This window comes from Denticeps clupeoides, chromosome 16 (genome assembly GCF_900700375.1).
Source record: "Denticeps clupeoides chromosome 16, fDenClu1.1, whole genome shotgun sequence".
Classification (NCBI taxonomy): Eukaryota; Metazoa; Chordata; class Actinopteri; order Clupeiformes; family Denticipitidae; genus Denticeps; species Denticeps clupeoides.
Window position 1 is genome coordinate 1719183 of NC_041722.1, and position 12661 is coordinate 1731843.

The 12661-nt window shown below is 42.1% G+C and overlaps 1 protein-coding gene across 1 annotated transcript; it reads left to right on the forward strand.

Moving 5' to 3' along the window:
• The first annotated feature begins 4013 nt into the window (after positions 1-4013).
• ccnd1 (cyclin D1) lies at positions 4014-8510 on the forward strand. Its single transcript, XM_028956591.1, has 5 exons — positions 4014-4211; positions 5419-5634; positions 5865-6024; positions 7233-7381; positions 7546-8510. The coding sequence occupies exons 1-5, from the start codon at positions 4014-4016 to the stop codon at positions 7699-7701; spliced, it is 879 nt and encodes a 292-aa protein (XP_028812424.1). The 3' UTR covers positions 7702-8510.
• Positions 8511-12661: the final 4151 nt, after the last annotated feature.

The following is a 12661-nucleotide window of genomic DNA, read 5'->3' on the forward strand; positions in this document are numbered from 1 at the left end:
GATGGGTCAAGGATGAATCTTAAGAATGCAGGAGTGGTCATTTGCACAATACCAAACCCAGCTGACAAGATATTGTGTGCCACGGCCAAGTCGCCGAGAGTCGAAAATTCGGTCAACCATGTCTCAAGGTGGAGGCGGTTGTGGGGTAGGAGGATGAGAGAGGTGGTGAGGATAGGTTTCAGTTGGCTGACAAGAAATGGATATGAAGTGATGTGGGATGTGAAAGCGGTGGTGAAAGGGACCGACAAAGTGCAGGTGAGGGAGGTAGCCAGACTAGAGACTGCTGGAGGAGCAAACGATCCTGCAGAGTGCCTTCCACACTGCTGAAATTAACTGTTTGACACAATGTCCTGTGAGAATCCATACAGTCAGACCACAAGTTGGAGGACCATTTTGGCAGTTGTTAGTGCAAATGGCAGTCCAAGGAGTGTGACTAAGTGGATGGCTTCAGAGAAGCGGTTGATTATTTTCAGTTGAGTCCCTCAGCATTCAGAAGTCCAGTTATGAAATCTAAAGCAATTTGTCTGTCGTGTCTTTAGTTATGATCCTCAAGTAAGAATTTAATTGTGTTTGGTACATTGCACTTTGTACTACTTGACTTAACTACCAATAACTAGGCAATACTATTGTAATAATTGTCAGAGGACAATAAATCTCAGGGGGAAGGGTAGTGCGCAGTTGTAGGCACGCAGGCTGTGTGTGGGTTTATGGGGAAAAGCAGCAAGGGAGGGAGTGAGGTGCATGTTTGTGAAGTGTGAGACAGGGTTTCCTCAGCAGGACGGGTTGTGCTGATCTAAGAAACGTAAACATAAACCTGGCAAAAAATAAACCTAGATTTTGTTTGTTGTCCAATAAATCATATGTCTTGTAAGTCAATTGAATGCATCCTTCCTTCTCTACCATGCAGCCATTCCTGACAGATACTTAAAGTCTTAGAGAAAGGAAAGGAGCCAACGTAAACATTTTTTGTAATTTGCTTAGGGACTTCGGATCGGATTTTGTGGTGTTGATGTTGTCTGCCTGAAATTCCTAATTGTGTTCACCTGATGGTGCTTGTTGCAAGCCTTTTGTTTCAAGTAAACCCCCTGTCTCTATGAAGTTGTGCGTATACGTCCTATGTTCCTATCTGCCTATGTTCCTCACCGATTGCCTTCACCCTGTGACAGAGTTACATATGAGGCTATTTAGGCCAACCACTCATCTATAAACCAGAAGACCCAGGTTCAAACCCCACTTTGTACCCGAGCAAGACACTTAGCTTGCTCCTAGTGGACTGTCCCTGTAACTACTGATTGTAAGTAACTCTGGATAAGAGCATCTGATAAATGCCATAATTGTAAATGTAAATTACATGTTAAAAGTGTGTTGCTGCTCATAGAGAACAATGTGTTTCAGAGTGCCTCTTTCTGTCTGAAACTGGCTTCACAGGGACGTCGATGCAAAGTGATTAACTTAAGGACTTGTCAGGGGTTACAGGAATAAAAGCAGTCGTTGTGGTTTTAACTTAAACTATACATATCAATCACAATTTTGAATAAAATTTGATAAATCCTTCAGCTCTACATGGTACCACTGTGTTAACAGTGTTTTGTTTTAATATGTTAAATATAACAGCAATAATTAACATCTTAATTTTGAATATATATATACATAGTTGCTGTTCAATTTTAACCATGATTTTCAGACAATAAAAATTGTGTTCTACTATTAAATGAACACTGTCTATTAATGCTACAGATAGACAGGACTGATGACAGTTGCTGCCTAATGATCACACTTTGTTGTATTATTGCTGCAGCTGCAAAACCTAGTGTGGGTTTTGGCTTATTGCAGCAGGAAGGGCATCCGGGATAAATCTTTTGTCATGTCAATTATGCAGATAACCCCTAACAGGAGAAGGACTTTATTCATTGCTAATTATTATTACTGTATTATTATAGACTTGAGGAAAGTTGCATTAGGTTTTACACCCAAATAAATTATTTCTGAGTTAAGCAAATAGACACCTCCCACCATATCTCTCCCACATCCTGACAGCAGGGCCCAGTTCTGGAGATCCTTCTGAAAGCAACTGGGGGTGACAGTGAGTCTGACGTCGTATCTCCTGGTTGTGGTACAGAATAGCTTAACCAGGAGGTTGAAAAGTACCTCCGCTGCTGCTGTACTGCCCATCCCTCCAACTGGTCCACTCACCCCCTTAATGCTGAATTGGCCAGGAACCAGCATGGCCTCTCTCCCTTTTAAGCCTCCATTGGTCACCGCCCGGTATGATTCCCTACGGGGTGGACTGCATGGCGGAATCCATAAGATGGCAAGCAGACCGCCTGCCCAGCTCTCATGCACCACCTTGGTGATACTGTCTGGATCTTCACCAGGGGATCCCAATGCCCTCAATGCCACAAGAAACTTGTGCTCCGCAACATCTGTCCTTTTCAAGTGGTCAACCCGGTGGCCAATCAAGTTTCCCTGACCCACAACATGTGTGTCAACCCTGTGTTCCACCTGTCCCTCCTCTGAAAGGCCCTCACACCGCCCTTGGTGCCCCCTCCCTCTGATCCTCCTCGTCCTCACCTGGTTAGCGGCTCCCTCATTTACATCAGCCATCGGCTCCTTGATGTCTCTCTCTGCTCCAGGAGTTCCGTCAAGCCCATACTGCTCCCCCAGGCCTGTCCAATGCCAGGCCTAGAGGAGGGAGTCCTTTCACAACTGTCACTCCATCCACAAGGGGTGAACAACCACCGATAGGGCTGCCAACCCAGAAGTAGATGTGGACAGGGTCAGCAAGGGCAGTAAACATCCGGCGACTATCTTGGCAAACTTTGGGTTCGTTGTTGGTTTTTCACTCTGCTGCAAGCCTTTTGATGTTGACTGCCCTTGATTCAAGCCAACCGATCATTCTTTGTAACTATTTTGAAACTGGATTGAAACAGTAGAGGTACATTTTATCATTTTTTTTTCAAATCTGTATTAAATGTAAGTATTAAATGAAATTATTAGACAAAGCATTTTGTAATGTTTTTAAGGGAGAGCAATTAAAAATCTAGATCACTAAAATCAAAATGTACTATAAAGGTTGATTACAGATGTTGCCTGCCAAACTAAATGTGACCGTTTATGTGACTTCATTCTAACTCGGAACTTCTATTATCCCGCTATCTGTTTTTTTTAACTCTGTCAACAGAAAAGCACCTGGAGAAAAGGGTGGTGGAACAATGCATACCCAATTTAAATAATCACTAGATGGATAAAAAATTTGGTTGCGGAAACGTTCCTTGTTAGGTTTTCCAATGCGTTTGAAGTGCTCGAGAGTACTGAGGTCATGGTGGAAAACTACTGGTCCTCGTGATTCTGTGTTTTACGGTAACCGCGCACTGTGGAATGTGTGGAATGTTCATCCTCACGTGGGAGCTGCAGTAAAGTAGCGCTTTAAACAGAGTTTGCCAAGTCTTGGTAGCAGCGGGTTAAAAATGTGCACTGTTAAAATATTTTACAAAATATATTACATATGCTTGAAACACTAGTCATTATGACTTCAAACTCCCTTTGGCCCGTTATAAGTAACATACGCCTATGGCCATATGAATTCGGGTGATCCGTGTCAAAAAAAGTCTGTTTTGAATAAACTGGGAGACGTTTGCAAAGTTTCATTCATTGCGCCTCGACTATATTGCGAGTGGAGTGGCTCCCCCTAGCAGCGGCGACACCACGAGCCGCCCCCTGCCCCGCACCCACCTCCAGGGACCGGGGCGGCGCGTCTGCTCTGCGGCGGTGTTGGAGAGCAGCAGGAACTCACGAGAAGCCATGTCCTAACGCACGCTGACGCACGCGCGCTCGCACGCAGCCTCAGAGGGCTTCGATGTTGCCCTTAACACGACTACGTCACCGCGAACCCTCAGATGGAGTTTTGCGGAGAAGAGCGGCAGTCGTTCGGCGAGCTTGCAGAGGACTGACGTATCGGCACCACGCAGCATCCGCAGAGGCGTTAAAGGGGACATTTTTGCGGGGACACGGACATGGAGCACCAGCTGCTGTGCTGCGAGTCCGAGACAATAAGAAGAGCTTACCAGGACAGCAACCTGCTCAACGACCGAGTTTTACAGACTATGCTGAAAGCTGAGGAGTCCTACCTCCCGTCGCCCAACTACTTCAAGTGTGTGCAGAAAGAAATTTTGCCCAGAATGAGGAAAATAGTGGCGACATGGATGCTGGAGGTTCGTATTCCGAGCCGTTTAAGGCCAACGCGCGCAAGTTCGGTTTGGAAGCTGCTCGTGCACTTTGGACTCAATAAACAAAAAAATCTAAAAAAATGGACTGGTTTTGAGAAAATGTCCTCTCATCGGGATTTGAGAATTAAACAACAAAGAATCCTTTTAAAATACTTTGTAATACTGATGCCCATGGGTTTAGAGAACAATTTAGAACCTCACGCAACCACATTGACTTTATCTGCATATATCACATGCTTTGGACTTTCTAGATATAGAACAGGCTTATGCGATATTTGTAGAAGTTTATTTTAAATTAATATCAATGTACACGTATGCAGCCCCAACCGTGCCAAAATGCGCCATCTTGTTGTGGGGGGGAGTTACATTTCTTTTTAATGTCCAAAAAATGTTTACAACAGTCATAGACGGGCGTTGGTGGATTCAGATTTAGTAAACTTTTTGACATTTACATTATGTTGTTTAAAAATGTGATTATCTGCAAGTTTCAATTCCAGACTATCGACTCTGGTGCTCTGGGTTTCTGAAGGTCGCGTGGAAAATAACAATTTTTTTGACGTTTCTCTGTGTTATTTTTTAGCAAACCTGTTTCAGCTAATACTAGACCGATTTCTTTAGATTTATGTGATTTTTCCGTGGAAATCGGTTGGGTGAAATATTTTATTTTAATTTCCGGGAAGTAAATGTCTCGCAATATGGTCGTGTTTGCGGTGCCTTACAAATTAAATTATTGTAGCTTTGTTCCGGGGACAAAAGTCGATATTTTACACCTAAATCAATAAAGAGCAGTCTGTTGAATATTTACGTGTTGCTTTGGATCACATTAACAATTTTCTTCTATTTTTAAATATTTTTTGAAAAGATGACGAACTAGAAAATTGTTCGCGAAGCTCGCGCCGCACGCCACCTTTCTGTCTTAGAAAAAATGACTATCGTGTCAATGATCCGAGTTTTTAGCAAAAAACACTTAAAAACTTAGACGGTTGACGTCTCTCTTTTTAAAACGATGCTTTTAAGACAACCAACTTACCTTTGTAGCATCTGGATATGTCTACATTATAATAATATTACATTTATTTGAATGAAAATGTTAATATGCGTAATTTCCGTATGTTTTGGTGCGGCTGTGTTTCGACTCGTTGGGGTGATCTTTATTGTTCTAAGCATCGTGTCTCCATACTTCGTTTTCAAGGTGTGCGAAGAGCAGAAGTGTGAGGAGGAAGTTTTCCCGCTGGCCATGAACTACTTGGATAGATTTTTGTCAATCGAATCAACGAAGAAGACGATGCTGCAGCTATTGGGAGCCACGTGCATGTTCTTGGCATCGAAGATGAAGGGAACAGTCCCACTTACAGCCGAGAAGTTGTGCGTCTACACCGACAACTCAATCCGACCCTGCGACCTCTTGGTAAATATGAACCCAGTTGTACACAAGACGGGAATGAATATCCATATATATCCTTTTATCTGATATCCGCTGCATGCTATCTCTGTCAAATTCCTGTTTATTTAACAAAATACCGTAAAGTCCGTCCATAGGTGGCATTGCCCTCTAGCGGCTGAAACCTGTAAAAATGGAAAATCGCTGTGCAGCGTTTCTCACTCTCTTTCTTCCCTTTTCTTCTCTCTCTTCCGCAGCAAATGGAGCTGATGGCTTTGAATAAACTGAAGTGGGATCTAGCCTCTGTGACCGCACACGACTTCATTGACTACCTTCTGTCCAAGCTCCAAATTCACCCCAGCACCAAACATATTCTGCACAAGCACGCACAGACATTTGTGGCTCTCTGTGCAACAGGTATGCATTCCACCCATTATCAGTGCAAAAACATAAAAGCACAATGTTTTCCTCAAACATTTGTCATAGCCTAGTGGGTAAAACAATCGTCTCCACAATGTCACAGGTTCAAACATCACCCACTACCATTGCAAGACACTTAACCCTGAGTGTCTCCTGTCACTCTGGATAAGGAAATCTGCTAAATGCCGTAAATGTAACTTCCCCCCCCAAGACAGAGCTCTGCTGAACAGGGATAGATGCAGCACAGTGTCAATTTGACACTATCGTGGGGTTTTATTATTTAAAAGAATTAAATATGAAGCATGTGTATGGTGTTGTTTCTGTTCTGCCTCTTTTTATGTGTGATATTGGAATGATTGGGACTCGAATGGGAAAGTTTGTATATAAGCACAATATTACCTCACGCATGTTAAACAGCCAGTTCTCCCACTGCTGTACTGAAAGTGGGCTGTGAAAGGAAGCAGTGGCTGCTCTGTTTGTTGTGTGGTCGCATCCCAAAGGCACCCATCCTTGTTAGTGTGTATGCAAGCAACCCTAAAGCTATCCTACCAGTACCCAGTAGTGGTGATATGATGATGACACGATGGGCTGTGAGTCTGACTTTTACTGTCATCCTCCTTATATTGCTTTATTTTTATGAGAACAGGTGGGGTGGTTCTAATTTTTCAAGCTTTAGTTGTTTTGTTTAATCCTTTTGTATTGATCTTTGCTGTGGATGCATAAGAGTGAATGTGATTTAGCCACACCCACTGACATCTATCCATCAAGCTTTAGCCTAATCGCTTGGTTCTCCCTTTTCTTGGTACACTTCTGCTGATCTCTTAGCTCATTGGTGTAAGTTGGTTTTGAAAATAAAAGTGAGAGTGAAGTGATTGATGGCACCTCATTGGCATTTTGGCAGTTTGGTTTTTAAACCGTGAACCTTCAAATTACGGGTCTGATTCCTTACCACTAAGGTGTTTTTAAAATTGTATATTGTGCCTTTCTTTTTAAATTGTATTTATACTCTGTATTCGTTACTGTTACTGTTTTTGTATTTAATGTTACTTTTATGGGTCAGAGAATAACGTAATTTCAATTCTCTGCATGTCCTGTACATGTGGCAGAATTGACAATAAAGTTGACTTGACTTGACTTGACTAAGCCACCACTGTCCAAATGCCTACATGTCTAACCGTGAGTTGTTTCTTCTGCTTGACTGCCAGATGTAAACTTCATTGCCAGCCCACCTTCCATGATTGCAGCAGCAAGTGTTGCTGCAGCAGTGCAGGGACTTTACATTAAGAGCACAGACAGCGCCCTCTCCTCCCAGAACCTCACCAACTTCTTTTCCCAAGTCATCAGGAGTGACCCGGTACGTCTGTGACAACCACAGAAAATATAAACTCAGGACCTCACTTGGTCAATATCACCTGCCGATTAGGCTGTTTGGCACTCTGGAGCCTCAAAGACATCAGGCTTTTAACTGTTAAATGTGTGTGCGTGATGTTGACATTTCCTCTCTCTTTTCCTGTACAGGACTGCTTGAGATCTTGTCAGGAGCAAATTGAGTCGCTTCTGGAGTCAAGCCTTAGACAGGCACAGCAACACAGCATTGCCACAGAGACCAAAATGGTGGAGGAGGATGCAAACCTTCCCTGCACACCCACAGATGTCAGGGATGTGAACATATGAGCAGGGAAGTGGAATTGTTGCTCTCCAGAATGTTATCTGTGGGTGAAGGACGGCAAAGAAGGAATAAGTCAGTGGAGTTGAGCCCTCGCCCCTGAATCAGCACATGATTCCACAGCCCCAAAGATTCCCTCCAGCACGGTGTCCCTCTGGTTTTCTCTGGTCATCCATGTTCCCTCTGGAAGGGAGGAATCCCTGTTACAGACTGATGCAAGCCAAGGAAAGGGGTTCCAAGTGTTTTTTATTTTAACGATCAGTTCAGTGATGTACGCATGGTTTTAAAAGAGAAGAGGTATTTCAGCTTCAATTGTACATTGTCAGACATGCTATCGAAAAGCCCTGCCATGTCTCATTCTTGGCCTGTCTCTGTCCTGTACCTAATCCTTGCATTTTGTCACTTTATTGAGTTTTTTTCTGCTTTCTTAAAATGATATACTGTCTTTAACCCTGGATTGTGGAGTGTGATCAGTCTTTGAGGTGTTTGAATTCATAGTTATTTATGAAAGAATGATCTGTTTATCCTGTTAGCACCCAATGTGATCCGCAGCCTTTCATCCATTCCATTTTTTCTTGAAGCACTTTTGTTCAACCATGACATGAAAATAAAATGATATTTGTAAAACAAAACAAACGTTAAAAACTTGGAATGGCATGTGGTGGAGGACAGGGTATGAGCAGGTCTTTTGAAATATTACGTTTCATTTACATTTGTGACATTTGGCAGACGCCCTTATCCAGAGCGATTTACTACATGCTTTCATGTTACATCAATGAAATATTCAGTTCTAGTTCACTAGGACTCAAACCATGAATACAATCATTTTATTTACTCGGTTGTAGTTTTTATTACATTAGTCAGACTATAAGAAAGTTACAAGTATTTTCTAAAGAGGAAGGTCTTATGCTGCTGTTTGAAAATACTCAGCGACTGTGCTGTTGTCCCACCAACTAGGGGCCAAGACAGAGAAGAGTCTAGATTAGTGTCTTCCTCGTACCTTCAGCTGTGGAGGGACCATGCGAGCAGAACTGGAGGGTCGGGGAGTACGTCCAGCAGTGCGAGGTATAATAATGACTCTGAGGTAGGATGCTGAAACCCCTTGTTTGGCTTTGTAGGCCAGCATCAGTGGTTTGAATCTGATGCTGGCAGCTAGTTGAAAACCAGTCATGCTGCTTCTTTCTGTATCAGTTGTTGATTCCAGATGACTTTCAGAGGTAGACCTGCTAGAAGTGAGTTACAGTAATGTCCAGTCATGAGATTACTAGCGACTGAACAAGTATATGTGTGACCTGTGTTGATAGATGAGGATGGATTCATCTGATATTGTAGAGAAGGAATCTACATGAGTGGGAAAGACTGGTCTTCAAGGTGTTTCATCTGGATCAGTGGCATCAGCTCACCGCTAGGTCACACCCACTTAAGCATCATACTATAGTGTTCATGGGACTATACTGAGTCGAAACAAATGTATGTTAGAACGAGTAGCTTGTGGATACTGTCTATTTGGCAGACATTTTGTGCACAAACCCATATTATTTCTGGGGGATCTGGATGAGTGGTTGAACATCAGGGGGGGCTAAACTGCAGATCTATGTAACAAGGGGTAAAAGGGGAGGACGATAGTCTAGGAGTCCACACGTTTGGAAGAAAAAAAAAGTTAAAAAGTGAAATGCCTCTTCCTGTTTTCAAAATGTTTTGCTGCTATGTTTTATATCAAATGTCAATATACTGCCATGTAATAGGGTTACATTTTCGCATAGAAAATTGTTATTGTTGACAATATTTTGGTAGGTTTTTGAGATTCCTACAGATTTCCAAAAATGGATGAAAATAATAAAGTTGAGAAATGTTCCTGTTTTTGTCTAGAGTACCTCACATAACAGATTTAGATTTTATTTTAGTAATTTGAGATTTTTTTGCTATATAAAGCAACACTTACAAACAACTTACCACTATCCCACTGGATCCTGACACGATCAAGTAGAGCACACTGAGCCTTGGCTTGTGTTTGGTGCCACTAATGTATTTGAGTTGTATGACTTTGTGTCTTTAGCTGTTTCATTCAAAGAAACTTGTTCCCACATCCCAGGCCTGTGATGTCTTTTCTATGTATTTATGAAGCTTTGTTTGCGTGAAAATGTCATGTCTACTTATGAAGCCATAACTTGGTGTATAGCAATTTAAAACCAGCTGACTATGATTTCCTATTAAACTGTTTTAATTGTACTTAAAATTAACAGTATATATACTATATAAAGCAATTCTTCTTTTTTTGTGCTGCAAATATATTTAAACTGTTTGCTTCATCAGATGTTGATCTGAATGCTATTTTACACTCAAATCTCATCCCAGGTTGTTTTTTCTTCCCAGTGACGTTAATCCACAGTGATTTGTAATTTTTCCTGGTCTCACTGTGTGATCATTTAGTCACTGATGTGATGCTGCTATGCATTCTAACTGGAGCAAAGAGGCTTTACTTTCAGAAAATGCAAATGGAGCTATTGGCTGAGTTGGTAGACTGCCACATAGCAATGGTGATGCAACTTGACTAGAGAAGTATATTGCCTTTATTTTCCTTTTTAAATAGAGAAATGAGGGAATGACCCAAGGCTCTTGTCTGTGTTTTTCTTTATGCACCCATAAGTGAAAATGAAAACCAGCAGATGCACTCTTGACAGGATCCTTGACAGGATGCTACCAATATTTTCCTGCACTGCTTTAATTCTCTTGGCTGGAGCTGGTGGATGTTAGAGACCTCCACCTTTCATTTGAGGATTTCCCACCGATGTTCAGTGGGGTTTAGGTCTGGAGATATGCTTGGCCAGTTCAGCACCTTCACTCTCTGTAGCAAGGAGACATGTTTCATGTTGGAATTCTGCCCTGCAGCCCAGTTTCTGAAGGGAGGGGATCTTTCAGTATCTATGTTGGTCTTCATGTTCAGCACTCATGAGGCCGCAAATCATAACATGCTTCATTGTAGGCAAGACACACCCGGTTTAGAAGATGCTTTCTTCTGGGATGACAGCCATGTAGACAAATTCATCGTAAGAGTACTCAAAAACTTTTCCAGAACTCTATTTAATGTTTTGAGCAAATCTACTCAATAAAAAGAAAGAATAAAAAATATTAATACCATTCATTGATGCTATTTATTATATATTTCAGCAGGCATTAACTATGATCAGTAAAACAGCCACTGTATAAAGCAAGCCTGGAGATAAAGCTATTTAAGAACAAGTTTAAAATATAAAACCATTTCCATCCAGGTAACCTCAAGAACATGTCTCCTTAAACACAATATATAAACAGGAGTATTGGCAGAAAATCAATATAGAACATGTTCATGACATCATTAGAGACACTGGCAGACTTAGTGGATGTCATACATACAGTGTTTTTTTTTCAATTGAGACATTTTTGGGATAGGGAGGCAATTGTATTGGGGTGATAGAAAACACAATTATGTGTGTCTATGTAATGGTATCATTGTGTACAGGTGTGCCTTATATTGTGGCCAATACAAAGACACAAACTTTCTCAATGTGACATCAATTTCAACATTTTGTGGATATAAAAAGCTGGTATTGTCAGTAAGTCATTCGAAGTTCATCCTTCAAACAGCCATGAACACACGACAACACTTAATGGACACCTGGCCATGGCGCGCCTTCAGGTCAGTGGCAGGCAGTCGGATGATGCTTGGGAACTTGGTGTGTCTCAAAGTGTCATCAGCAGACTTGCATCAAAACACAGAACTACTAGCATAGTTCAGACCCAGCAGTGGAGCCCCATGAGTGACAAACCGCAATGATGATCAGTACCTAAGGACCTATGGTTTCAGACATCGTTATGCAACTGCCACACAGGGGTACTAGGGTTTCCAGACAATCCATTCGCAACCGACTCCATCGCTTTGGCTTGAATGCCAGACGACCATTGCAGGTGACTCCACTGACACCAAGACACCGCCATGAACATTTGCAGTGGGCACATGACCATGTGACCTGGACAATGCAGCAGTGGTCTACTGTCCTGTTCACTGATGAGTGTTGCATCAGCGTTGCTGGAGAAGGATGTGAGTGATACATTGAGGACAACATGGTCCCCAGGGTTTGCTTTGGTGGAGGTGCAACAGTCTGGGTAGGCATCACCAGTCAGAGCAAAACAGATTTGGTTTTTGTACATGGCTGTCACTGCATGTTCTTACCACATTCTAGACATCATAGAACCCCAATTCTGCCAGCACACCCCCAACTTTCTGTTCATGGATGATAATTCTCCCCCACATTGTGGCAGAACTGTCACAGCTCGACTTCAGGAAGTTGGAATGTCACATATGGTGTGGCCATCAATGTCCCCTGATCTGAACCCCATAGAGCACGTCTGGGACCAGTTGAAGCAGAGACTGAATGATCGTACACCACCCCCACGTGACCTGGCAGAACTGTGTGTAGCACTTGTGGAAGAGTGGAACGCATTGCCTCAGAACAACATCATGAGGCTAGTGAGGAGCATGAGACATCGCTGTCAAGCTGTCATTGCGGAAAATGGTGGAAAAACCTGCTACTGACATTGTAAATTTTTGTTATTTGTGGCTATCCCCTGTTATAGTCCAAATTTTTTGGGTAATAAATATCAAACTAATGAAAATTGTGTTTCGTCTTCTACATTATTTATAATTTTAAAGGGAACTTTTACTTATTTCATTAAAATTCAGAGCAAATAGGAAAAGCACTCATGTAAATAACAATATCCCTAAATTATTGTGAGTAGTGTAAATGCACAGATCAGGCCAAATAACAATCTAAATACTTCAGCCAACCTGGGAAGATCACTCAGCTACAACATGGATGATCCTGGGACTGAAGGTATCTGTAGTGAGGAGAGCAACAGGAAAATCAGTGATATCTGGCTTCTCTTCCAGTTGCAAAATAAATGCAAGTATCAGCAGAGTTCCAGAAGCAA

Bases quoted from the DNA above. Each gene is read 5' to 3' on its own strand.
- ccnd1 (XM_028956591.1), top strand. From the start codon at position 4,014: ATGGAGCACCAGCTGCTGTGCTGCGAGTCCGAGACAATAAGAAGAGCT. The intron at 4,212-5,418 runs GTTCGTATTCCG...TTCGTTTTCAAG, and splicing joins TGGCGACATGGATGCTGGAG to GTGTGCGAAGAGCAGAAGTG. The intron at 6,025-7,232 runs GTATGCATTCCA...CTTGACTGCCAG, and splicing joins TGTGGCTCTCTGTGCAACAG to ATGTAAACTTCATTGCCAGC.